This window comes from Prunus avium, chromosome 1 (genome assembly GCF_965620075.1).
Source record: "Prunus avium chromosome 1, drPruAviu1.hap1.1, whole genome shotgun sequence".
Classification (NCBI taxonomy): Eukaryota; Viridiplantae; Streptophyta; class Magnoliopsida; order Rosales; family Rosaceae; genus Prunus; species Prunus avium.
This window is the reverse complement of record NC_142284.1, coordinates 3147274-3172632: the sequence shown is the minus strand read 5'-3', so window position 1 is coordinate 3172632 and position 25359 is coordinate 3147274. Positions and strand designations below refer to the sequence as shown.

The 25359-nt window shown below is 35.8% G+C and overlaps 2 protein-coding genes across 3 annotated transcripts; one reads left to right on the top strand and one right to left on the bottom strand.

Moving 5' to 3' along the window:
• Positions 1 to 1957: 1957 nt before the first annotated feature.
• LOC148297148 (cell number regulator 7-like) lies at positions 1958 to 3599 on the bottom strand. Its single transcript, XM_088246783.1, has 4 exons — positions 3414 to 3599; positions 3166 to 3237; positions 2760 to 2969; positions 1958 to 2632 (listed from the first exon to the last, which is right to left on the bottom strand). The coding sequence occupies exons 1-4, from the start codon at positions 3493 to 3495 to the stop codon at positions 2577 to 2579; spliced, it is 420 nt and encodes a 139-aa protein (XP_088102909.1). The 5' UTR covers positions 3496 to 3599; the 3' UTR covers positions 1958 to 2576.
• Positions 3600 to 16963: 13364 nt separating this feature from the next.
• PHO1 (phosphate 1) lies at positions 16964 to 25265 on the top strand. 2 transcript variants are annotated; one of them, XM_021944406.2, is made up of 15 exons: positions 16964 to 17350; positions 18475 to 18558; positions 18749 to 18986; positions 20159 to 20513; positions 21191 to 21239; positions 21484 to 21555; positions 21695 to 21824; positions 22268 to 22388; positions 22900 to 23146; positions 23313 to 23417; positions 23527 to 23571; positions 23680 to 23832; positions 24124 to 24405; positions 24508 to 24647; positions 24802 to 25265. In XM_021944406.2, exons 1-15 carry the CDS (start codon positions 17111 to 17113, stop codon positions 24890 to 24892), a joined length of 2352 nt encoding a protein of 783 aa, XP_021800098.2. In that variant the 5' UTR covers positions 16964 to 17110; the 3' UTR covers positions 24893 to 25265. The 2 variants fall into 2 exon arrangements, with proteins under 2 accessions (XP_021800098.2, XP_021800099.2); XM_021944407.2 differs by having other exon boundaries at positions 16965 to 17350; positions 20171 to 20513.
• Positions 25266 to 25359: the final 94 nt, after the last annotated feature.

Here is a 25359-nt window from a genome sequence, read left to right as displayed (position 1 = left end):
CCATACCTACTCATGCTCCACTGAACATCCCTGAGGTGAGTCCTTCAGATCCTAGTGTTTCTCAAAATATTGTTGAAATTGTGAAATTACCTGCACAAGCAAACAGAGAAATACCACAAGACAGATTCTTACCAAAAGGCAAGGTGAAATATGTCAATACTAATCATGTCTCCACACACAGACTGTCTCCTCAACCTAAAACATTTGTCTGTCGGATGGAAGGAATTAAAATTTCTAATAGATTGAAAGAAGCTTTGCAAGACTCAAAATGGTGGAAGCAATGAATGTGGAGATGGAGGCCTTACAGAAGAATGAAATATGGGAGATAGTTCCGCAACCTGAAGGAAAGAAGCCTTTTGGATGTTGATGGGTGTACACAGTTAAGCACAAAACTGATGGCACAATAGACACATATAAAGTGAGAGTTGTGGCCAAAAGGTATATGCAGACGTATGGAGTTGATTATCGCATACATTTTGCACCGGTGGTAAAAATGAATATGGTGCGAGTTCTATTGTCCTTAGCAGCTAATTTAGATTCGCCTCCCAAGCAATTCGATGTGAAGAATGTCTTTCTGCATAGAGATCTAGAAGAAGAAGTGTACATGGACATACCACTTGGTTATAGGTTGTCTAATAACAGTGGGAAGGTGTGTAGGCTTCGAAAGGCCCTTTATGGATTGAAACAGTCTTCGCGAGCATGGCTTGGGAGGTTCACTAAAGTAATGAAGAAGTATGGATATCATCAAGGTAACTCATATCATACCCTATTTATCAAACGTAGGGATGGTAAGATTACTTTGCTAATAATCTATGCCAATGATATGGTAGATGATGTTGTTGAAATGGATAAATTACAGAAGTGCTCAGCCTCAAAGTTTAAGATGAAGGACTTGGGAGCTTCGAAGTATTTTCTAGGAATTGAAGTAACTCGCTCACTACTACTATTTGTCTATCTCAAAAGAAGTATGTTCTAGACATGTTGACAGAAACTGGTATGTTAGGGTGTGCACAAGCCAAAACCCCTATTGTGCAGAATCATCACCCAGCAATCTATCCTCATCAAGTGCCAACCAACAAAGAGAGATATCAGAGATTAGTGGGAAGACTAATTTATCTTTCGCATACAAGACCAGATATCGCATATGTAGTTAGTGTTGTTAGCCAATTCATGCATTCTCCTAGTGAGGATCACTTAGCAGCAATTATGAGGATTTTGAGCTATTTGAAGAAAGCTCCAGGTCGAGGCTTGATATTCAGAGAACTGGGACATTTGGATGTCGACATTTATACAAATGCAGATTGCGCAAGCAATATAACAGATAGACGTTCTACATCATGTTACTTCACTTTCATTGGGGGTAATTTGGTTACATGGCGGAGTAAGAAGTAGAATGTAGTGGCTAGATCTTCAGCTGAGGCAAAATACAGGGGCATAGCATAGAGAGTTTGTGAGCTTCTTTGGCTAAGGATACTCATGTCCGAAATTGGTTTTCCACCAAAGAAAGTCATGGAGCTATAGTTTGACAACCAAATTGCGAGAGAGATAGCAAATAATCCAATCCAACATGACAGAACTAAGCATGTTGAAGTGGATATGCATTATATCAAGAAGAAGCTGGTACATAAGCTAATCGATATACCTTTTGTAAAGTCAGAACAACAGCTGTCAGATGTCTTAACGCATGCGGTGTTAGCAAAGGTTTTTCATCACTCACTTGACTAGTTGGGGATAGGACATATCTACGCACTAACTTGAAGGGGGAGTATTGGCGTGAGCCATAATTCAGGGATCCTGTGATTCCTGATTTCTTCGTGTAATTCATGGTACCTAATTAGAATTATTACCTAGTTAGGATTCCTTGTAATTAGCTAATTACTTTTCCTTATAGGAAAAGTCAACTTGTACTTGTATATATATCCTCCTCTTGGAGAAATATAATATCAATCACAATTATTAAATCATGTGTTTAGTTTGAGTGTTTAGTCGTTGTTCCTTTTGGTGAAGAGATTAAGACGTAGAGCATAGCATGGCTGAGACAGTTGTTCCGTTTGTGCTTGAAAGGGTCGGAGACTTCACCACTCAGGAAGCCAAGTTCTTGGAGTCAGCCATCAAGTTGAGTTTGCACAAACTGAACTGCAATTGATGCAAGGATTCCTACAAGTGACACATGAGAGATTGGAGGTACATCTTCATTCCAATTGCATGAGAAACAACGAATACTGAGGAAAAGTTATTCTCATGTTATTGAGCGTGATATTGTTGGGTTAGACTCCAATGTTGAAAATTTCGTTTTGTATTTAATGAAAGATGAAAATCTTCATCGCGTTGTGTCTATTTGTGGTATGGGTGGTTTAGGGAAGACCACCCTTGCAAAAAGAGATGTCGAAATAAGCTGGGAAAACGGCACATACATTACAATATTGTTCCTCATATACGTTGAATCTGGAACATCCTCGCTTATACACACACTTTGTCAACATCAATTCAAGGAACACAAAGCAAATTCCATTAAGCAAAAACGAAAAAGAGATGGCGAAGACAAACAGGACATTGTCCGGCGAGTATGTTGGCGATCATTTGAACATGGAAGGAGGCATCTGTGGAGCAGCAGTTGGTGGCCCAATCCAACCTAAATCATTAATACAAATACAAAATAAAATTTGATGTAGCACCAAATGATGCTGATAATGATAAATTTAAGTCATAATTATACGATGACGAGATATGTGTGTGGTGTAGGATTAGTTTATTAGAACCTTTGGAGGGGTCAAAGCCTCTAGATTTGAGCTCAGCATGTTCTTGGCAGAGGGCACACGGGTCACAGCAGAAATGAACACAACAATCACAACAAGGCTCCTCTGGCAGACCAAATTTTTGGCGCAATTTCTCTCTGTACACGCATGAGTAGACCCAATGGCACTGAATCGTGAACAACAACGCGTACACTATGCTATGGGTAACGCAAGCTAAAATTACAAAATCCAACCGCCAATTAGTAACGCTAATCATCTTAATAATTAACTATTTCATATACAATAACAGTCGTACACATCGATCATTCTCTCACACTAAGTGATCATATGTACAATGGTTTTAAGGGAAAGAATAAATTCGCCATGTTTATATATATATTTGGGAAATCTTTTTGGTCTTGATACTTACAACTTCGTCCTTCGTCGACAGTTTCCGCAATTTGGCCAAAGGTGATGCATGGGAGAAAGCATGAAATGCAACCTACACCACAAGATCAATTTCACCAATTGCTTGGTTGAGTAGATGTATATATGTACAAATTTATAAAAGAAGTGCTAAAAAAATGTTACTGTTGTATTTTGGAATGAAAAATTAACTTGTCAGGTAACTATAATAGACAAAGTGAATTTTGCCCGGAGAGAGAATTTATATCTTACATGTAGTAACATCTTCTCCACAGTTACAAAGACCACCCGACCATTTAGACTGCTGAGGGCGATGGCCATATTCAACGTTCATGCTTTCACAATGCAAACAAATTAATTTTCTTTTCAAATGCAATGCAGAACAAACCCAAGAAAAAATGGTAAGTGCTGGTGATTAGGAGGTTCCTAAGATTTTCTATTTATACACCACATTCCCAAGAGACAACGTCTTTGGGCAGTTCGCCTGTGACATTGATTAATTATATATGCTTCTTCTCATGGTAGAGCAGGCCATGTTATTATTAATGAAGACTTTTTCATCATCTTTTTGTTTTATCTTCGTGAAAATTAATGTTATGCTGACCCATTACTGACAGCCAGGATATCCTCTAACAAAAGACACTGGCAAGGTCCATATAGATAACAAAAATGAAAAGGAAAAAATTCCTTAACGACAGAACAAATCATCAACATCAACAATGGGAATATGCTAATTAAGTGTTTGAGCAATTGAGTGATAATAAGAATAGGTCAACACGGATACGTTTGATGCTATCCATATACCTATTTAAATAAGATGTTGGATTACATTATTGATCACGCGTATTGAGGAAGAGTTTGAATTGACACATATCTATATAATTCGACGCATATAATATACAACTAATTCTTTTCATGGCTTTGCCATTTGGTTCCTAGGATTGGGTCCCTTGTTTTGCTCTGTTTTCTTTCTTCTGTTTGAGAGCTTTTTTTTTTTTGTGGTTCAGTTTGAGAGCTCATAGGTGCGTGAGTTATGAGTGAGAGGCTTAATTTAAAAGCCAACTGCTTGGGATTTTGAAACAATATTGAAGGTATTACTTTTGATGATTGGATGTCCTTCTTGAAGGCTTGTTAACATACACCTAAGATCTCCCTTGTCATGTGAACAACAATTCCATAAGCTATAGGATTTTCTTTGTTGATCTCCTTGCATGAAAAATTAAATGGATAAGTTGAAGAGTTGGAGTGATCTACTTTGATCACACTATAGTTAGACACGTCCACTTTACCAGCCAACCTAGGAGCACTATCACCCAGTTTGTTGTCACCTATATTTATTGCATGAGACACATCATGCTACCATTTCTTGTAACTGGCAGCATTTTCTTCATAATCACATGCTAATTGACAACGTATGCTATTATGCCGACATTACCTCTCATCTTTAGCCCAACTCTCATTCGTACTACAAATAGCAATAGATGTTCATTCCTTTCAAGTAAGAATTATTTGAGAATTCCAAAATGGAGTCCACATGCATGCGGATGGGAGCAGCTTGCATAAGAATAAGAAAAGAGAGAGTGGGAGCAGCTTGCATAAGAATAAAAAGAGAGAGAAAGAGAGACGCGGAAGCACATGTGGAGAGACTAGAGGATTGTAAAAAAAACTTCATCCGCACCCACCCCCCTATAGGACTTGGTGAAGGTTCCAAAGCCGATCACGTTGGATTGGGTTGCCCATTTTATTATGACGCTTGAAAGGACTCAATTTTGTGACTTGGAAAAAGTGGGTTAGACTGGAACAACCAATTGGGCCTTGGACCTATATCAAAACAAAAATGAATCTATTGAGCTTACAATCTCGGCCAACGGCAAACGAAAAATTGACACCTTTTTTTTATATTTGATTAAGTGGAAAATGGAGAATTTCAGATTTGAAATTTCTTTCAATAAGAAAGTTTCATATTCAACTCCCATATTGTTGAAATTGCTTAAGTGCTCACACCGCGTATGTGATGTCCAAATATAGCAATGCCATCGAGCCCTTGACTTATTTGCCAGGACAGACAGAGATTCATTCAATTCAATTCATCACCTTTACATATGTGATCTAAATTATCGTAGTGCGTACACTGTGGAAATCCAGAATGGGGGTTCCAGCATATCACACACTAAAATTATGATCCTATAGAAGAATGAGGCTTGTTATAAATATATTTTTATCATATAAAACTCCCCATGACATCAGCACATCAGGTTTCACATCAAATTATTTCCAGAACTTTTCAACTTTCCAAGTTCCAGCCATGGACCAATGCTAGGTGTAGGCTGGAGCTTTTGGCATTATTTAAATCTGATCTTTGCACTCAGCTCTTACCAAATAAGTTGACAAAACCATTCATCGGGTAACCCTTCTTTTGTTTGATTGGCTTGGCGGTAGTGTTTTGTGTCCTCTCCATTTATCTTTACCTGTATCCTGCCACTAACATCAAATAAAAACTTAATGGTTTTCGCTTTTCTTGTTTGTCATAACATATTATGCATCTCACACACTTACATCAGATGGGACAGCATTATTTTGCTATTCTTGACCAATTACGGTATGTCATACATGATCATTTTTTCATATATCAGTTTGTGATTGACCGAGAATAGCAAAACAGTGCTATCCTTGTTTCATATAAGTTTTTCTCCCACTATGAGTTTTCTTGTAGATTCTTAATGCAGATATGAGTGACGGGTGTAGCGTCACTAAGTTGTAGGGTAGCCCTCAAATTCTTTGATACTTAAAGCCTTAAAGAGGTACCACTTCCTATCATTTTTATCCATCCATTTTATGTGGATGATATATAGAGTACATAGTTTGCTTATATAATACAAGTGCCCTAGCTTTCTGCTCATTCTCTTTTTGTTATATATCTAGCATGTTATATTGTTAGACTATTAATTAAATTACATATTTAAATTAAAATAATATATTTGATTAATATTCAAGATTAACGGAATCGCTAAATGGAAAAAAATAATAATAATGAAAGAGAATATATAGCATGTATGTTCAGTTGCTTGACAGGAAATTGGTTCGATTTTAATGTGTATCGTTCAGCGATGCATGGATAACTTGATCACCTTATTGTACTAGTATGAACTGTGCTCTTGAGAACAACCATATGTTAATATCTTATCTGTTGGAAATAAATAATGTTCAAAATGAGCTAAGATTTAAATAATTAATAAAACGCTAGGACATTATTTAGTAAACGCTAGGTTCATGTCAGGGAAATCACATTATTTGACCACATTATAAACCACCTCTTAGTAGAGTTGAAATAGACCAGTCCTCAATTTCCTTATTTTACAAGAATATATGTATTATGAGCAGTCCTTAGGTGAGAGCGGGACTGGGATTATGAGTGAATGAGTAGCAACAAAATTAGTAATGTTTTCCCATCGTGGGATCCTGGTGGTGCCAAGTGATAGAAGATCCATGAGGAGATTGATTACAGTTATGTTTATCAGACCAATCTATTAAGTTGTTCCCATATAATCTGCATCACTTAAAAGGTACTTCCATACATGGCATGGCAGTATATTTTGGATTTGTATTCGCTCTTTTTTTGGCAAGACATTGTGGCCGCAGAATTCACGTAGTTTCATTATTGCTAAAAGCTGATTTGTCCTCTTGTTTGGTAACGTGTATGCTTTCTCTCTTAAGTACATTTGATGCCGATGCATGCATGTTAATGATGTAAGGGATGATGAAATCATCAATTGGCCGAAGTACTTTAATTTGGGAACACATTTTTGGACTCTGAACATCATTATATGGCAGACCATTTATTTAGTAATTCAGCCATCATTTGTGACATAATATGTTCAGTGCTCTCATATCGGAAATTTAAAAGATTTTGTATGGATTTATAAGGAGTTGAGTTATTGTCCATTTAGTTGTGGGACAGAACCTCAACTATCATTTATATGTGAAAGGTATCCTTATTTAGTTAAGAAATCTTGCAAGGGTTATCATTTATACGTAAACGGCATTAGTACTAAAAAAAAATCTTACCAAAATATAAGTGCATGTTTGGTATTCAACTGGAATCCAACTTTTTAAACTCAAAAACATAATTTGAGTCCAAAACAAAGAAAACTTGTTTGGTAGCCCTACTTTTAAAAACTCAAACTCAAGAACAACTAAAAAACACCCCAATTATTAAAAACAAAAAAAATCAGTTTTTTCAGTTTTTTTTCTAACAACCCACAAGTTCTCAAATTTTTAAGATTTGAAAACAGTTTTCAAGTTGCATACCAAACAAGTTTTTGAATCTGAAAAATAGATTTAAGAACTCCTTGTTTATAAGAAAAATCAAAGTTTTTAAGTTCCCTATTTGAATAGGATACCAAACGTCCCCTTAACTTTTACTCACCTATTTGTCATTTCTTGGTGGTTGTTTTTTACCATATCTTTGCTTGTTTTATATTTTCCCGTTCTCTTTAATTTCCTTGTGTTCTGCAATGCATTATGCATGCACCAATTGTGTCAAAAGCTTTAGCAATGTCTAATTAGATACGAAAACGAATGATTTGTCTTTCTAATAAGATCCTTGTTTTAGTGCTCACACTATGAACTCGCTAACACTGTCAGTATTGGTGTTACTGATGATCAATTATGGTAATGGTATAGGCTACGTTTTTATTTTTTAATATTTTTATTGTGACATCAACCTTATGTTGCATCAAATTATAGGTCCAGCCTTCCATATTTGGACTGATGCTAATAATTCTGTCTTTATTCTTTTCATAAAAAATAAAAAAAAAAACTATGCAAGAGTATCAATTGCCCATTAAATAAGAGGTTAATTAGAATGGTTCAGAGTGAGCTACTGTGCTTGAATAACCCACACATAACCAAGACTGGGCCAAGAAAGAACCATGTTGCATCCACTATTTCTCTTTCTTCTTTTGCTCACTTTTCTTAGTTGCTTTAGGGCTAGTGTCTCTGTCAATTTTTTTAATTTACACCTTAGTGGTCCTTATTTTTCTGTATTTATTTTGTTTATTCATCTTTTATCGCACTAGGTTGGGTCATCTCCTTCGTATCAATTACACCTACTCTAGATATTACCGACACTAACGATAACCAAATTTCAGTATATTTTTCACTCTAGCTAGGTTAACGGCCGGGGTCCCATGAGGCGACCGTTTTCAGACGACTCTTAAAATCTTAGTGCTGGCCCTTGAAGCTTACAAGCACATGAATGTGTTAACGACAAATGATCTATACTCAAGAAGAAGGACAAAAAATTTCTCCAAGTGTCGAATTGGTCTGACATGGATCTTGGGTTATGATTGTATATGTCTCTATGATGCTTGGACAAGTTGACCAAAGATTGAAATGAGGCCCTAAAAACCTCAAGGCTCAAAAAGTACTGGCGTGAATTCATGAGACGTCAATGAGAGGACTGTAAGTCTCTGCAAATTGGTTGAATATATGTTTGTCTCTATCAAAGAAGTGGAAGACATGACCCAAAATTATGCCAATAGATTTAAGCACCCACGAGAGAAGAAGATATGCTTCAAGTTCTATTCTAATAGTACTGACGCTATTATGGTACGGCTCCAGTGCAGCTCTTTTCCAACTTATTTGGTTTAAGATCATGAGGAATCTCTCCCTCTCCTCTTTTTCTTTCTCGTGTTCCTTTCCCAGATACCTTGCATCCTTTCACCTTTTACTCTTCTCTGTGCAAATATCGGCAAGGAATATTCCGTCATGAATTTTGAGAAATTTGATATCTTGCGCACGGAGTAACTTGTCATAAGGCAAATTGATTCGCGAGTACACATGATTAAGATGATGTTCGGACATCATCTTAACAAGATTAGTGCTCAATCCCATTAGTGTAAATTGTGTAACAAATGTTGAATTAATGATAAATTAATCGTTACATTAATATTAATATATGACTACTTTCTATGGTCGGTGTAACGCAGTATGAATTCATGTCTTCTGCTCTACTAATCATATTTTTCAAATCAACTTCTGATATGATCAAAATCAGTACATACAACTCATTGTCAAATGCTCCCACTTTGACCAAAGATCAAATTCCCACTCAACAAGAAAGACGTTACTTTTACAGACAAATGTAAACCACAAAAACGATAATGGTGGGGGTCACATTACAACCTCTAGCTTCACCAATCCTTGTTTACCATTTGATATAGTTGCACAGAAAAGAATCCTTAGTGCTCACCTAATTAACACGCATGTGGTGTTAACAGGCCGGTCTTAAGATTTTGAGAGCTCTGTGCAAAATTTAAACGGGAGCCCTCACATCATCTAATATGAAAATATTTATGATTAAAAAAAATTTCCAAGACTTAATATCATAAGATAATTTTTTTAATAACTAAAATTCATCATCCATTAGCATGTAATGGCAATCATAAATCAAATTCACAAAAATTTTAATGTTTCAATTTGACAAGAACTTTTTTTTGTTTTGTTTTGAGTGGGTGAAAACATACACTACAAATTTTTTTGATTGATTGGAGTAAGCTTGTATATATTGCTTTCCTCTTCTTTGGCGTGCTTCCTTATTTTCACTTTTTTAACATGTTTTTTCGTTTTTTTTCTTGCTAACAAAAAGACAAGAAATGTAAATACAACTACTAAATGACACAATACTGACTCAAACCCAACTTGCCTACTAAAATCAAGGCGTTGATTTCCAACTCAACCAAATAGTTGCTTTGTGTTATTGTCATGCACACTCAAGTATATATATAATACCTATAATATTAATATATATATATATATATATATAATATACACATAAAAAAATTTCGGGACCCTATGCGGTGGCACCACTTGCACACTCTCAGGGCCGCCCCTGGGTATTAATAAACCCATCAATCTACACATCTCTTGGCAACCAATCCTACGTCATTAATCCGTATAATAAAGAACCCTGAAAAACCATAGGCCCTAAATTACATATACAGATATGTGTTTTTTTGTGAACCGAAATTTTTTAGTACAACTGTAATACGTATAGGATTTAACATCAACATCTAATAAGCTAGGATTAGATGCTACTCCACCATCTAATCCACTTCCTGCATGCCAATTGTGGAATTTTGGTTGTCGATCGACCAGAGATAGGCAATTTGGCATCCTCTAACCAATAACCATGCAGGCTTTAATTCCTGTATTCAAACATAATGGATTACGCACCATTTTGTGACACCGTAGTCTACCTAAAATAGTACTCAGCTGAAGATTAAAGTAAACACACAAAAGCTAAAACGAAGAAAAAGAAAGTTAGCCACCAATTTGAAATATATACATTAGTGGGGGGTGCATTAAGTTTTCTTGGGTTACATTAAAGTACATTTCAAATGGAAAGGTGACTTAGAAAGGTCTTGGTGTGTACGTTGTTACCAATTTGAAATTGGTCTCTCCTCTCGTCTCCTGGAAAGTGGACACTCAACCAGAACAACCTTGTAATTAGAATATGTTATATATATGACATGTTCTTATTTAACAAGCAACTAATTCAAGGCACTTATGAAAAATATGGGACATTTTTCAACAAGATTAGGTTAAGTAAAGGGGCAAACCTTGGTTCTTTTAAGACCACTATCCAAATAGGTAACTTCCAATAAGGATTTTCTTCTTTTAAAGGAAAGAAAGAGAGATACGTGAGACTCGCATCCTACTGCGATCCAATTATCTGAGTCGTCTATTTCTACTTCCCAATTAAGCATCATTTTTCGAAGAAATGAGCCAAATTAGAAAAGCAATTAATCATATAGCCCATGACTAAATAAATATAAGGGACCCGATTATAATTTATCAACAAGGATTCAGAGGGTCATATACCCTCAACAGACCATGCAGGGATAATTTATAACTGAAACTCAAAAGTGCCCTTAAGCCAGCTGATGCTTCTGATCAAGTACAGTTTTCACCTTTTCTTACATTAAAAGAATACCTGGACACAAGATGAACCCCATACGGTATTTGATCACCTCATGTGTCATCCAATGTCCAGGACAGCCCTTAAATCCATATATACTGCCCTTGATCTAAAGGGTATCCCAAGAGTGATGGGCAATCTTTGGCTTAAGTTAGTTTTTGAGAAAAAAAGGCTAACCTACACAATCCCATTAATTATGATAATAAAATTGTGGTAGCTAGCTTGTTATAGTGGGGGAACACAAAAGGGATAGAAGTGTATGTTCCAACGTCATGCACACTCATGGGAAATAATAAGTATTGAGCAAAATGGCTCTGCACACCCATTGATCACCAAATCCCACTGAAACCAGTGTCTTTGTCCCTTCCACTGTAGAAAATAACTCACCAATAGTCTCGGATCATGACCTAGAGGCTCTCATAAGTTCCTAGCTAGTTGGCAAAGTGAGTGTATATCATGCAAGGAATCTATATATATTTACCTTGATGAAAATATAAAGTCCCACGTCAGAAACTTGACTAAATAAATTAAAATATATAATGAGTGGTTCCACTACAAATAGCACCAAAGTCTTTTATGATAAAACTCCGCACCTACTCAGCTGTGTAGGTGGTTAAGTTGAGAACAACCTCGTTGTTGCTAGCTAATAGATTTCTCAGTAATTTAACATACCACACTTGTTGTTTTGTTTTTCTACATCAGATGGGGTGATTTGGAGAGTAATTAATGAACCTAATGATGCTTTTAAGAATCTCTAATATGGTTTGTGTTGACATCTATATGCAAATTAAGCTTTACTTAATGCAAGTAGATGCCATCCCACTAGCATTGTATATGATGACTGATTACATTATCCCACAACGACAGGCCAAAATGGCACTACCATATATTTAAATAATAACAGTAAATCACGGTTTTACAAAAGCTAATACAAAATGTCAAATCATTCAATGATTATGGTTTAACAAATAGTCACTAAAATATGTTGATTGGTGAATGAAGGACCTACTAGCGCCAACAGGTCTAACCTGATAGAAGAGCTTTAACTTGCAAATCAGTAATCTCAAATTCAAACTCCCATGACATTTTAATAATGTGTGTATGAGAAAAACCCCGCCCCTTCTTAACTCTGACAAAAAAGGACCTACCATGCTATATATATACACTAACAGATCTCAAATACAACTTCAGGAACCAACAATATTTAGAAGGGGATACAAGACAGTACAAGATGGAGCAATGTGCATATTTTTCGTGTCTTGAAATTGCAATGGACTTGAAAGTGAAACGTGAATTCTAACAAACCTAGGGTTATCTCATAAACTTATAATCGATCGCCGTTTTGGCACAAAATTCAAGAAAACGTTCTCTTTCTATATTGTATGACAATATGAGATGTTTATATTGCTAGATTGTGAAATATAATGGAGAGACATGTCTTGTAGGGTTAAGTCAGCACTTGTAGAAACTAGCTAGCAATAATGGAGAACATGCAAGATCCAGGTTCCAATTTAAACTAATTTAGCTGATGTTATGAGTGCTTTTTTGGTATACCCCATTTTATGCTTCACTAATAAATTTCTTTACATGGGAATATTCTCGGAATTGATGCTTTACACTAAAGCATAATAAACCCTTTTGGCTCCACTAAGAAAGAAACGAAAGGTAAAAATTATAGGTATTGATCTAGAAATAGAATGCTTCCTAGTTGCATTCCAGAAACCTTTTAGACGTAATCAGTAGGATTTTAACAACTCACGGGCATAATCATTTGCCAGTTTTACTATCTTGTGCTGCTTTTTTTATTTTTTTTTTTAAGCTGGGAGTTGAGGTTTGTGCCACTAAATAGACGATTTCCATTAGGAAAAGGAAACTGATTTTGAGATCTTGGCTGAGTTGAGGTAATTAATTATTAATAAGTTTGTGTTAAGTCTATCTATGATCCACTAAAGGATATCACTTTTCTGAATCAATAACGCTACGGGCACCAACTTGTTTACCAACTTTTGGATACCAACATATGTGGCACATGACATGGCAACTCATGTCATCTGCCATCTCATCTATTTTAATTACATAATTTGTTATATAAATAAAAGAATTTCACACCGAAAAAAAAACAGAAAAAAAAACAAATAAACCCAACCGTTTAATATTTATGGTCCCTTCCGTCTTCATCCTTCACCTCCCCTCTTGAAAAACCCTAGAAATTCAACAGTCCTTCAATTGAAGAATTGAAGCTCTCATCGCACCATTCTATACAGCCACAATAACGTCGTCGATAATATTTCACTAGCATGGACCTGTAGCATAGCAAAGGATATATTATCAAGTCATCAAGATTTATACAAAAAGATTTAGGCGTATTTATGTCATTATGAATAAGCGTATGCATCAGAACCTATCCGCATATATTCATGTCTATTTGTACATGAATCACTGATTGTTCTTTCAAAAGGGAATTTTTCGTTTTTGTGATGATCGCAAGGCTTGTGTCGGGATTGCTGGAGCAATTTATGCAGAATTTTTGTTTTGTTTTTTAGTTATCATAAAATATGAGTATTAGAACACTAAAACCCAAGTGATAAAAAAATTGCTCAAGTACGAACCTATCGACGACGTTATTGTGGTTGTGGAGAATGGTGCGATGAGAGCTTCAATTCTTCAATGGAATGACTGTTGAATTTTTAGGGTTTTTTAAGGGGGCGGGGTGAAGGAGGAAGACGGAAGGGACCATAAATATTAAACGGTTGGGTTTATTTATTTATTTATCTATTTTTTTTTCGGTGTGAAATTCTTTTAGGTGCGATGAGAGCTTCAATTCTTCAATGGAAGGACTGTTGCATTTCTAGGGTTTTTCAAGAGCGGGGGGCGAAGGAGGAAGACGGAAAGGACCATAAATATTAAATGGTTGGGTTTATTTATTTTTTTTTCGATGTGAAATTCTTTTATTTATATAACAAATTATGTAATTAAAATAGATGAGATGGCAGATGACATGGGTTGCCATGTCATGTGCCACATGTGTTGGTATCCAAAAGTTGGTAAACAAGTTGGTGCCCGTAGTGTTATTGTTTCTGAATTAAATTATATGAAAACTTCATGGTTTTAGAAATGTCTAGACCCAGCCGTGCTGCATACTCAAAGATCGCACGAACACTAAACAGAAAAGTAGATACAGAAAACAAGCAAATAACACAAAATTTGTCTCCGTAAGTTTCTCTCTCTCCTGGTTTATCTCTCAAACCGGTAACCCTGCAAGATGTGACAGGGGTTAGAGGCTATTCCCCATTGGCTCTCAGCTCAGACATGACATGTGGTCAGACGTGATTGGCTAGCCAAGCTGCCCCAAAAAAGGGATAAAGAAATATATCATGCACCATTATAAGTAGAAGGTCCTCCTTATTGAAAAAGGGTAGACTTTTAGAGGAGGAATAGCTCTGTTCATCTACTATACACTTTGTAATCTCTCCAGCAATCATAATTCTAAGAACTCCCTTTATTCCTCTTGTTATTTCTTTGTCATCACTTGAGCTACCTTAATCCTCCCCATCTTACTACGTTCACCCCTGAGATTTCTCTACAACGCTAGATGATACACTGCCCTTCTACTTCCTCGTGCCCTTTTCTTTGTTAGATTCTTGCTTATAAGTTGGCATGCGAACTTTCTCTGTTGTTTGACTAAACTATTTCCATGCTATTTGTTCTTTTCTTTTTTCTTTTTTAATTTACTTTGAAATATATATGAATTTTAGGACTCGTTTGGAACGGCTTCTATTAGAAACAATTTTGCTTATAAGCGCTTTTTTCAAAAGAACGTGAAATTTTTGTTAAAAATTCTGTGACCCCTAAGCATTTTTAAATAAATTATTCTGCCAAACGCACTTAAAAGCCTTTTTAATTCGGAAAGTGAATTATTTCAAAAGCACTCCTAACTAGGCCCTAAAATTAATAGGTGAGTTAGCAAGAATTTGTAACTCTAAAGAGACGTAGAGAACTTAACCCCAAACCTACGAGTAATTATATATTTTACAAGAGGTATATGGATCCAACGTGGGTGTGCCCCATCCATGCAGTATAATTTGAGATTTAGATACAGCTCCCACCAAACAAAAGAGAGACAACAGGTAGTGTGATCTTTTTTGCAAATTATGTGGAGCCACGTCAATACCATCCGCAACTATACTTTTTACAAACCCATTATGACTTTTTAACCACCACCTTGCAACATGGCACAACCACAGCCAAGTTACAATGGCCAATCCGAGCAACCAGCCAAGGGCTACACAACCACAAACTGCAGGCACCAGCTTCTCTCGCCGATGCCGATGCCGACCAATAGAGAGTTCACAACATAACTCATTACACCAAAAGTGAAATGAAATATGGACCGTACACAGTCTCTCTCAGTCTCTCTCAAGTCTCAAGTGTCGACAAATAATTTGCACATTTTTTCCACGGGAAAATGTGCGCTTAGAAGATTACCTGAAGATTTATCGAAACTTTAATTAGTGCTTAAGACCAAATGTCACCAAATAATGGAAACTGTTGCCTTTTTTTTTTTAGTATACCCTCATTTAGTTTGCTTGATTCAGTTTGTTAATTAACGTAACTCCGTAAGAAGAACCAAGTATAAGTTTTCTCATTACTGTTAATCTAGTGATTAAGAGTATTTACCTCTAAACTAGGTTTCCACTACAATATAACAAAAAGAATAAATAAATTAATATAATATGTACAACACATGACAAACGTGTATTTTAGAGTTTACACATGACATATTCGGAGTGGATATTAACTTTGCATTATTAACAAACACAAGCAAATGATATACATTGTGAATTCATTAACATAAAATATAGAGATATACACTTACGGGAGATGTATCTTATTTTACCCTGATCATTGAAGAGATGAAAAAAGGACAAACTATTTGGGGATGAGTGGAAAGCAAAAAAAAAAAGTGAAGGTAAAAGGTAGGGCCAACAAAACAATCACATTGTTAACTTATATGCAGTACAACGTCTAGAGAAGAACAAATTAATTTGCCAATTGCACATATATCTCACTAGTGGTGCACGTGAAAATTAATCACTTGGTGATATAGCTTTTAATTTTATGAAGAAAAAAAATGGAAAAGAAATCTTGACTAGAGTTCCACTAGTCTCCACTGTAGCTTAAAAAGAAAGCTTTTGTTTTTAATATTTTCTGAAAAAAAATCTTTAGATTTGGCATTTATTGTAACAAATAGTGATTATCATGTTAAATAATATAAAATCACACGTCGAAAACTCGACTAACTAAATACAATATATAATGAGTTGTTTCACTACTAAAATCACCGAGACTTTTTGTGATAAAACCTCACACTTAATGGGCTTTGTAAGCAGTTCAGTTGAGGATAATATCGATATTGCTCATAGTGGTTCGCTGACCCATCTCTTTAAAATTTAACATATCAATTATGTGATAATTTTTGTACTTGGGTATAGAAAGAAGCATAAAGCACTTATTATCAGTAAAAGTCGTTTTTTTGCCTCACATGAAAGGAAAAAAAAATTATTGGACTGTCTCTGCTAAGCCCAATTTCTAAAAAGAAAAGTTGGACATTACCATGGAGCTTTATAGCTCTCGCCCCGTATGACCTTGAACTGAATCAACTCTCTCACCATTCTAAATTCTGAAGGAAAAAAGTGCAAAAGTCTTTTCTTTTTTTACTGTTCATGTATAAGCAAGAAAAAGAATGTGTAACATTACACATGTTATTTATTCAAGTGCGTTTGTCTTAAGTTGTTACCTAAATGTTTTGTCTCAAAAGCAAAATCTTTCAGTTTTTTACTACACGTCTTCTCTTTCTCTCTCCCATCTCTCTATATATAAACCTCTCCCATGTCTCTCTAATACCTCTTAAGCACTCCTCTCTTCTCCTCCTCCTCCTCCTCCTTTCCCTTCACATCACATAACAAAAATGGTGAAGTTCTCAAAGGAGCTTGAGGCTCAACTTATCCCAGAATGGAAAGATGCCTTTGTCAACTACTGGCAGCTTAAGAAACAAGTGAAGAAGATCAAGCTTGCAAGAGTCCACAACAAACAAACCCCCGACGCAGCCCGAGATTTCGGTGTCTCCATTTTTTATCCGGTTCGCCTTGTCACCAAGAAAATCAGTGACAAGTTGTTCAATTTCGATAAGAAAACTGAGATAATTCAGGTAACCAATTAATGCACACATATAGAACCTGTTACTAGTTATATCTAATCTTTTGAGGTTTAAAGGTGGTTGCTAGAATGGGTTTTGCTCACTTTTTGGATTTTCAGGCGAGTTTCCGGCCACCATAAACAAAGTTCACAAATCTAAGGAACCGAAAATTTGTTAGCTTATCTATTATTCTGTCTGTTTTTTTTTCCAACAAAAATAAAGTTGGTGTGTTTTGGGTTTTGTCTTTTATAGTGGGTTGTGTTCAGACCTGTAAAGTACTCAAATAAATCACGTCATTTTGGGGCTAAAAGTTTCGGGTTGGGTTTCCGATACTCTGATGATACCGAAACTGATTCTCCGATTTGTCTGCTTAAAATCTTGTTCATTCTTCGTCCCTCTCTCTCAAAAGTTATGTCCTTTTAGTCCTATGTAACTTCCACTTTAGTGACAGAAGCACCAAAGCTTTACTTTATAGCTGGTGCCTTAAATATTTTTGAGTGTGTGATTAGTGTGCATGGCACAATGAACATGATTATGCACTTATTCTAGTGCGGCTATAGCTAGCTAGCTACCTACCTAGCCTTCTCTAAAGACCCTTTTACAAAAACACCGTAAAAACATTACAATAACAATTATCAATCTACAGTATCTAATACATTATCGATATTACGAGATATCAACAAAATCCCTTCTTTATCAAGAAGCATAAAAACGGGGTCCTTTCTAAAATGGACAGTTGCTATTGGTCTATGGGGATGACTTGTAGTGGTTTCTCTAACCCTTTTCTCATCAGTATCTCCTCTTTTGGTTTTCCATCAGTTGGGGTTTTATTTTCTCCTTCTTCTTTTTGTTTTTACACGAAGAAAAGACCAGGATAAACGTCAATAAAGTTGCCGGAAATGTCGGAATGTTTCAGAGTCCAGCAAGTGTGGTGCCCCTTTTTATGGTCTTGTTACATAAGTTTTGAGGGTTTCGATTTTTCTCACGAAAGCAAAATCTGGAACGGTTGTAGAGATATACTCATATCACGAAACCATCGTGACTAAAGAAAATCCAAAACCAACCTGAAAAAGACACTAGCAAACAAAGACAGACATCAATCTAATAAATACGGATCATTTTTTTCTGTTGCACAGGTGAACAGTAAAATAATGGAGGATGGTGAAGAGGAGGAAATTTTTGAGACCGAGCTCGCTCAGTTGTTTTCTGCGGAGGATGAGGTAATCAATTTTTAAAAAAATTTATTGGTACAAAGTTTACAACCAACAAATTGTCAATTAATTTTGAGTTGTACGTAATTACTACAACGTGACTATAATTAATTATTTATATATATATATATATATATATATATATATATATATATTAAAACCTTTAATCAGATATATTGGTACTTATGTATCCATGTAGGTGAGGGTGTTCTTTGAGGGACTAGATGAGGAACTTAACAAAGTGAACCAATTTTACAAGACCAAAGAGACCGAGTTTATAGAGAGAGGAGAGATTCTGAACAAACAGATACAGATTTTGCTAGACCTCAAGCAAATTCTCAATGATCGGCGGTGGAAGAATTCTGGGTCGAGGCACAACGTGCCGAGTGTTCCCAGCTCATGGTCTTCTTCTCCCCGGAATTCTGACTGTAGTAGTGGTAAGCCTTCTTCTTTTGAAATAGTAGGGCATGTATGCTTACGCTTTTGGTGCCGATATTACACTTAGTATTAGAACGACGCAGTTTTGCATTTAAGCACAAAAAAACCATTAGGACAAACCTTTGGTTACATGTACATGATGAGGTCAGTGGAAACACATGGAAACTTGGAGACTTTTTAGACCAATTTATGTTGGTTTTGGATTAGGACAAGGCCATGGACCACATACGTACGTAAGTTCCAGAAATGGAGAAACATGGGTCATGTCACAATTTCAATAAAACCAAGAATAAATTCCACCTCCTCTCTTCAGGATGATATGGCTTCTTTAGGCTACGCCTAGGTGCATAAATAATTAATATATTTTTGTTTCATTAATTGTTTCTTAAATGCTTCAAACTAAAATACAATAAGTAGCTCATCATAAAAAAGTACTGTAACAATTACTAATTTACAATATCTGATACATTCTCGATAAAATATCGAGCAAATCCTAATTGCAAGTAGATGCTTTCATTTCTCAATAATCCTCTTTCACATACATCTCCATTTGCAAGTGTTAATTAGTCAAAGTTGTAGGTTTAAGGGATATATATATATATGGATAAGCAAAGAAATCATTTTGGTATGCAAAACGTATGGGAATTTTCGTTTTCTTTATGACACAACTTTTGGCTCTCAAGTCGCAAGTCTTATCGTTAGTGCACCTATCTATCACAGCTGGAGAAAGATAGATTTCGGACGAATCCAAATCCTTAACGCTATTGTTCATGAACGGTTCTCCTTTTTTGAGAAAGCGATCGAGGAAATCTATTAAAACCTTGCCCTTTCTCTTTTTGCCACAAATATTTTCCACTATATATAAATTTGCTAAAAATGAATATAATTAGCTCTTAAATAACCGAAAACTATTAAAATGAACAAAAAAAATGTTGTTAGATTAGTCACTAAATGATACGATAGCGACAAGAAAATGAGGTAGAACCAAAAAAAATGTCTTGGTATTTGTTTTTTCAACTCTCTCACATAGTGCGGGGTCTTAAATGAGTTGCACAAATGTTATACGTCTTATATAATGCGAGAAGTAGAAAAAATAGTCGAGAGAAGAGTTGGATTTGAAAGCATTTCCTAACTAGAAAATTTGTTTGCTAGCATTAATTATTAATTATAGACCTTGATGCAGAGTGCTTGGCGGAATCGAATACGACCCCTACAGAAATAACACAAAGGGGTGAAGCAATTGCTGCACTAGAAAAAAATGGTGTTAACTTCATTAACGGGGCAACTAGGGGTAAGACCAAGAAAGGCAAACCGAAAGTGGCCATGAGGATTGATATTCCAAACACAACACCAACACGAACCATCACAGCTGTTACATCAATGCTTTGGGAAGATTTAGTGAACAATCCCAAAAAGGAAGGCCCTGGAGAATTCATCAATAGAAAGAAGATACAGTGTGCTGAAAAAATGATTAGAGGGGCTTTTGTGGAGCTCTACAGAGGCCTAAGTCTACTTAGAACTTACAGGTTCTTGCTCTTTCTTTAATAATATATTTTTTTTTTGTTATTTTTATAAAATTATTATGATTTATACAAGGGATAAGAAAATAAATTAAAAATAGTAAGGTTGAGTTACAATTACTATTTTAGCCACAGTTGAAAGCAATCAAACCAATAGGTGCTATTTGGAATATATTTTTGCTGGCCAGCTCTTTGAAGCAATAAGACCAATTGACAAAACATGCGTCTCATCTCGGTTTAGAGGGGTAGTCAGTAAGATGGTCAGTAAATGTGGCTTAAATAGTTTGTCAAAAATGGACGGGATTCTCATTAGTTTGGACAGCATTTTGTACTTTCTTTCTAGAGTATGAAATGTTTAAGCACATAGGTAACATCTTTTCAGAAATCCCTCACTTCATCAAATGTTTTGAGTAAATATCCTCAAGTAGGAAGTAAGAGAAACGTTTACGAAAGTAGTATAAGAAATGTATTCTTTCACTGAACTGCTGATGTGGGCGTTGGGTGAAATTTGTCAAAATGGGATAGTTGCAGTGCTCTTTCTAGAACTAGAATAATTCTTAAGAATGAACTCTACTTATATGAAGTTCCTCCATTGGATCTACGCATCATTTACCTTTAGTTTGCAAGGATTTTTTTTTAACTCGATTAACGTTCTAACCGAAAATTGCTACTAATTTTGGCAGCTCACTGAATATGGTGGCTTTCACAAAGATCCTGAAGAAGTTCGACAAGGTGAGATATATATATATATAAATGGTGCCATTTTTTCAGCCTCCTTTATATTCAGCAAATAAAAATATCTGAGCTTCATGTCATAACACAAGATAGAATATACATGTAGAAAAGGGAATTGCAAGATATTTTGGGTACCCATTTATATCAATCTTATTGTTTCTTATATGCATTTACCACATTAACTTTTGGTGCAAGTAAATTGAAGCAAACTACTTTTTTTCTTTTCTTTTCCTTTGCGTAGGTATCGAACCAGCAGGCGTCAGCAAGCTATCTGAAAGCAGTGAAGAGATCACATTTTATCAGTTCTGATAAGGTAACTGATCAGATGCCCTGCAACCCTAGCTCATTGTCCTGAATATGATATATTTCTAAATACTTTTTTTTGTTGGGAAGAATGGGTTTAATGGTTTTCTGATGGGGATTCTGTGTGTTATTGTATTTGGTTTGAAAAGGTTGTTAAACTAATGGATGAAGTGGAGTCCATTTTCACAAAGCACTTTACCAGTAATGACAAGAAAAAGGCAATGAAGTTTTTGAGGCCCCACCAAAACAAAGATTCTCATATGCTCACCTTTTTTGTTGGTAATCTCTCTCTCTCTATATATATGAAAATATGTGCTGCCTTAACAGTATAATCAAATTGGCCACAAAAGCTAAACAGTATAATCACTGAAAATGTCTGATGTCTTCCCCTTAATGACAGCAACACCACTTGTGTAATGCAATATCATGTACGTACGGTTTAATCTTTGGGCCAACATGAACCGCATTATAATTCTCCATGTAAAATGCACTACAAAGCTCTGCTTCCCACTAATTCAGAAAGTGGGGATTGCTCAATACTTAATTGAATGAATCATCGCCACACATTTTCCTGGGGCCCACCAAGCAGGGGCCCAATTTTTGTATGAGTTTTCTTTTTTTTAATTGTTTTTAGTTTTTTGTGGTGACTTTTTAATGAAGTCGTTTTCCTCTGTCTTATATCTAGAAAATAAAGAAGTTGTTTTTTGTTTCTGTTGCTGCAGGTTTGTTTACAGGTTGTTTTGTATCATTGTTTAGTGTGTACGCAATCCTAGCGCACTTGTCTGGTATATTCTCCCCTACCACAGAAAGAGATTACTTGGAAACTGTCTATCCTGTTTTCAGGTGCCCTCTTCATCTCATTAGCCTTTTCTGTTTTCACATATACTGCTACTAAAATAATAAAAACAAATAGAAACTATATCATGATAATGAGAGTTTATATCATGAACTCCTCAAATAAAATTATTTGGACTATAATTGTGAACTATATTGTGCATAATAGAGGTGGGACTCACTTGTATAGATCGAGCGGTACGTAGCTCTACTAGTAGTGTGGAATATGATCTTTCTGTCACTCTTGAATGCATTGATTTAAGCTATATATCCCTAACATCTCATTAGCTGCTAGATAATGAAGTTTTTAAGCTTAATTAAGTGGAATTTGTTAACTTGTTGGCCATTCCGTAACAACTTAACCTTTTCGGGGACAGTAATTGGCTAATAAACTATCATAGCTCTAGTTGTAGGATGTCCTGAGTTCGAAATCTCTTTGTCCGCATTTCTCTGCAATCTTAAAATGAGGAGAGCTTCACTTTATCAGCGTGCTAATTGTAAGGGTGTGAATTTTGTGCAGTGTTTTTGCTTTGCTCAGCCTGCACTTGTTTATGTATGGTTGCAACCTATTCATGTGGAAGAATACAAGAATCAATTACAACTTCATATTTGAATTTCAACCAAGCACAGCCCTAAAATATCGCGACGCCTTCCTCATATGTACAACCTTCATGACAGCTGTGGTTGGTGCAATGGTTGTGCACTTGATATTAAGGGCCAATGGCTTCTCAAGCCAAGTTGATGCCATTCCTGGAATTTTCCTTCTGGTTAGTTCTGTTACTTTCATCAAGGTCTTGTTCAAGTCAAGGTAGCTAGGACTTGAGCAACTTATGTGGAACATAATAATCATAACTCAGGCTTCAAAGAAAGTAACTAAGAAAATTGAGACACATAGCATGAAGCATTGTACTAATCATCAATTGAATTTTGCAGTTCTCCATTGCCCTGCTCATATGCCCGTTCGACATCTTCTATCGACCAACTCGTTACTGCTTCATCAGAGTAATTCGCAACATAGTCTGCTCCCCACTTTACAAGGTACATGTACTTCTTTGCTCATTGTCTCATCAATTACTTGGCTTATTTTAAGCAGATGTTTTGAAAGTAGCATTAAGAAGCATTGTTTTTTTATCTGAAACCTGTGCAGGTTTTGTTGGTAGACTTTTTTATGGCTGATCAACTAACTAGCCAGGTAATTACATTATGATCCACTGATAAAAAAATATTTATAATGCCACCATAAACCAATTCACAAAAGAAAATTTCATTAATCAAACACCTTTTATCTTCCTGCTTGTAGATCCCATTGCTGAGACACATGGAATCCACAGCCTGTTACTTTCTTGCTGGAAGTTTCAGAACGCACCAATACGAAACCTGCCGAACTGGAAGGCTGTTTAGAGAGCTGCTTTATGTTATCTCATTCTTGCCGTACTACTGGCGGGCCATGCAAGTAAGACCACAAAAACCTTATGCAGATTCTCCCATTATTTTATTGTGTTATTATTTTCATTCTTACGCCAAATTTATCCGCATCGATATCAGTTTTCCCCTGGAAATTAGTTTGAAATAAATCCAATATAGGATTAACAAACAGCATTTGACTTAAAATTGTGATTGGAAATATGAATGCGTATTCTTTTTTTACTTGAAGAACCAATATAATAGACATTTGAACACTTCTGCAAAGTTATAATTATTTAGTCCAACTAACATGTGGCCTTTGAATGCAATGAATTACCAGTGTGCAAGACGATGGTTTGAAGAATGTGACGTTAAATATTTGGCTAACATGGGAAAGTATGTCTCGGCCATGGTGGCAGCCGGAGCCAGGATTACATATTCTAATAACCCCGACAACCACCTATGGTTTTATATGGTAGTGATCACATCTGTGGTGGCTACAGTGTACCAGTTGTACTGGGATTTTGTCATGGACTGGGGGCTTTTCGACCCAAAATCCAAGAACCTATGGCTAAGAGATGATCTCATTCTGAAAAACAAAAGCATCTATTATGCTTCCATTGTAAGTTTTTCTTTAAATTTCTGTGATCTATTACTTCATTGTCTCCTTAATTAAAACAGATGCAGACAAATTTCTCAAACCAAATGTTAAAATTCGATGCAGGTCCTGAATGCGGTTTTAAGAGTTGCTTGGGTGGAAACAGTGATGGGGTTCCAGAGAATTCCGGATGTTGAATCACGATTGCTAGACTTTCTCTTGGCTTCATTAGAGGTTATCCGGCGAGGGCATTGGAACTTTTACAGGTACTATATGTCTCACAATTTTGATAATCAATTCAAATAGTTATCCTCTGTTACCAGAGAAATGTTTTTCAAAACCTGAGCCGCATATTCTTCAGTGCAAGCACTAGAAATACAAGCACAAGCTTCTCAACATGCTATGTTTTGTATCAAACAGGTTAGAGAATGAGCATCTGAATAATGTTGGGAAGTACAGGGCAGTGAAGGCAGTTCCTCTACCGTTCCGTGAGACAGATTCTGATGGCTGAGAAAATTTAGTCTTGATATTTACAGAAACCCCGAAATGCTGATATGGGACAATTTAAGCCAAGGCAGAGGGAATCCACATTTTCTTATATCAATGTGTGAGATCCTGCCATCCATTCATCTCATATCCAATTCGGAACATGAATTGTAAGGCGCCAAGTGTAATGAAGAAAAGCGCTTCTCAAACGGAATTACGTTTCTTTGTCGTACGTTTGGCATTTTAATTTGGATTTGCTAATATAGGTGTATCATATATTTCTGGAAAGAAAGATCCTTCTTCAATTGACTATCAAAATGTTGGCATTTAAAAGATATAGCCATCTATATGAACCCTGCTACATGAAATAAAAATTGGAATGACTGATCTGATTCCAACACATTGTCTTAATTGGATGAGAATAAGCAGAAAATGATTCTTTGTTATCTGATGACTGTCACAGAAAGAATAGCATGATTAGGGGCTTACCGT

Coding starts and splice junctions, on each gene's coding strand:
- LOC148297148 (XM_088246783.1), bottom strand. CDS start 3,495: ATGAACGTTGAATATGGCCATCGCCCTCAGCAGTCTAAATGGTCGGGT. Junction 3,238..3,413: donor TGGAGAAGATGTTACTACAT/GTAAGATATAAA, acceptor CTTGTGGTGTAG/GTTGCATTTCATGCTTTCTC. Junction 2,970..3,165: donor TGTCGACGAAGGACGAAGTT/GTAAGTATCAAG, acceptor TTGTAATTTTAG/CTTGCGTTACCCATAGCATA.
- PHO1 (XM_021944406.2), top strand. CDS start 17,111: ATGGTGAAGTTCTCAAAGGAGCTTGAGGCTCAACTTATCCCAGAATGG. Junction 21,556..21,694: donor ATTTTATCAGTTCTGATAAG/GTAACTGATCAG, acceptor TGGTTTGAAAAG/GTTGTTAAACTAATGGATGA. Junction 24,648..24,801: donor GGGCATTGGAACTTTTACAG/GTACTATATGTC, acceptor TGTATCAAACAG/GTTAGAGAATGAGCATCTGA.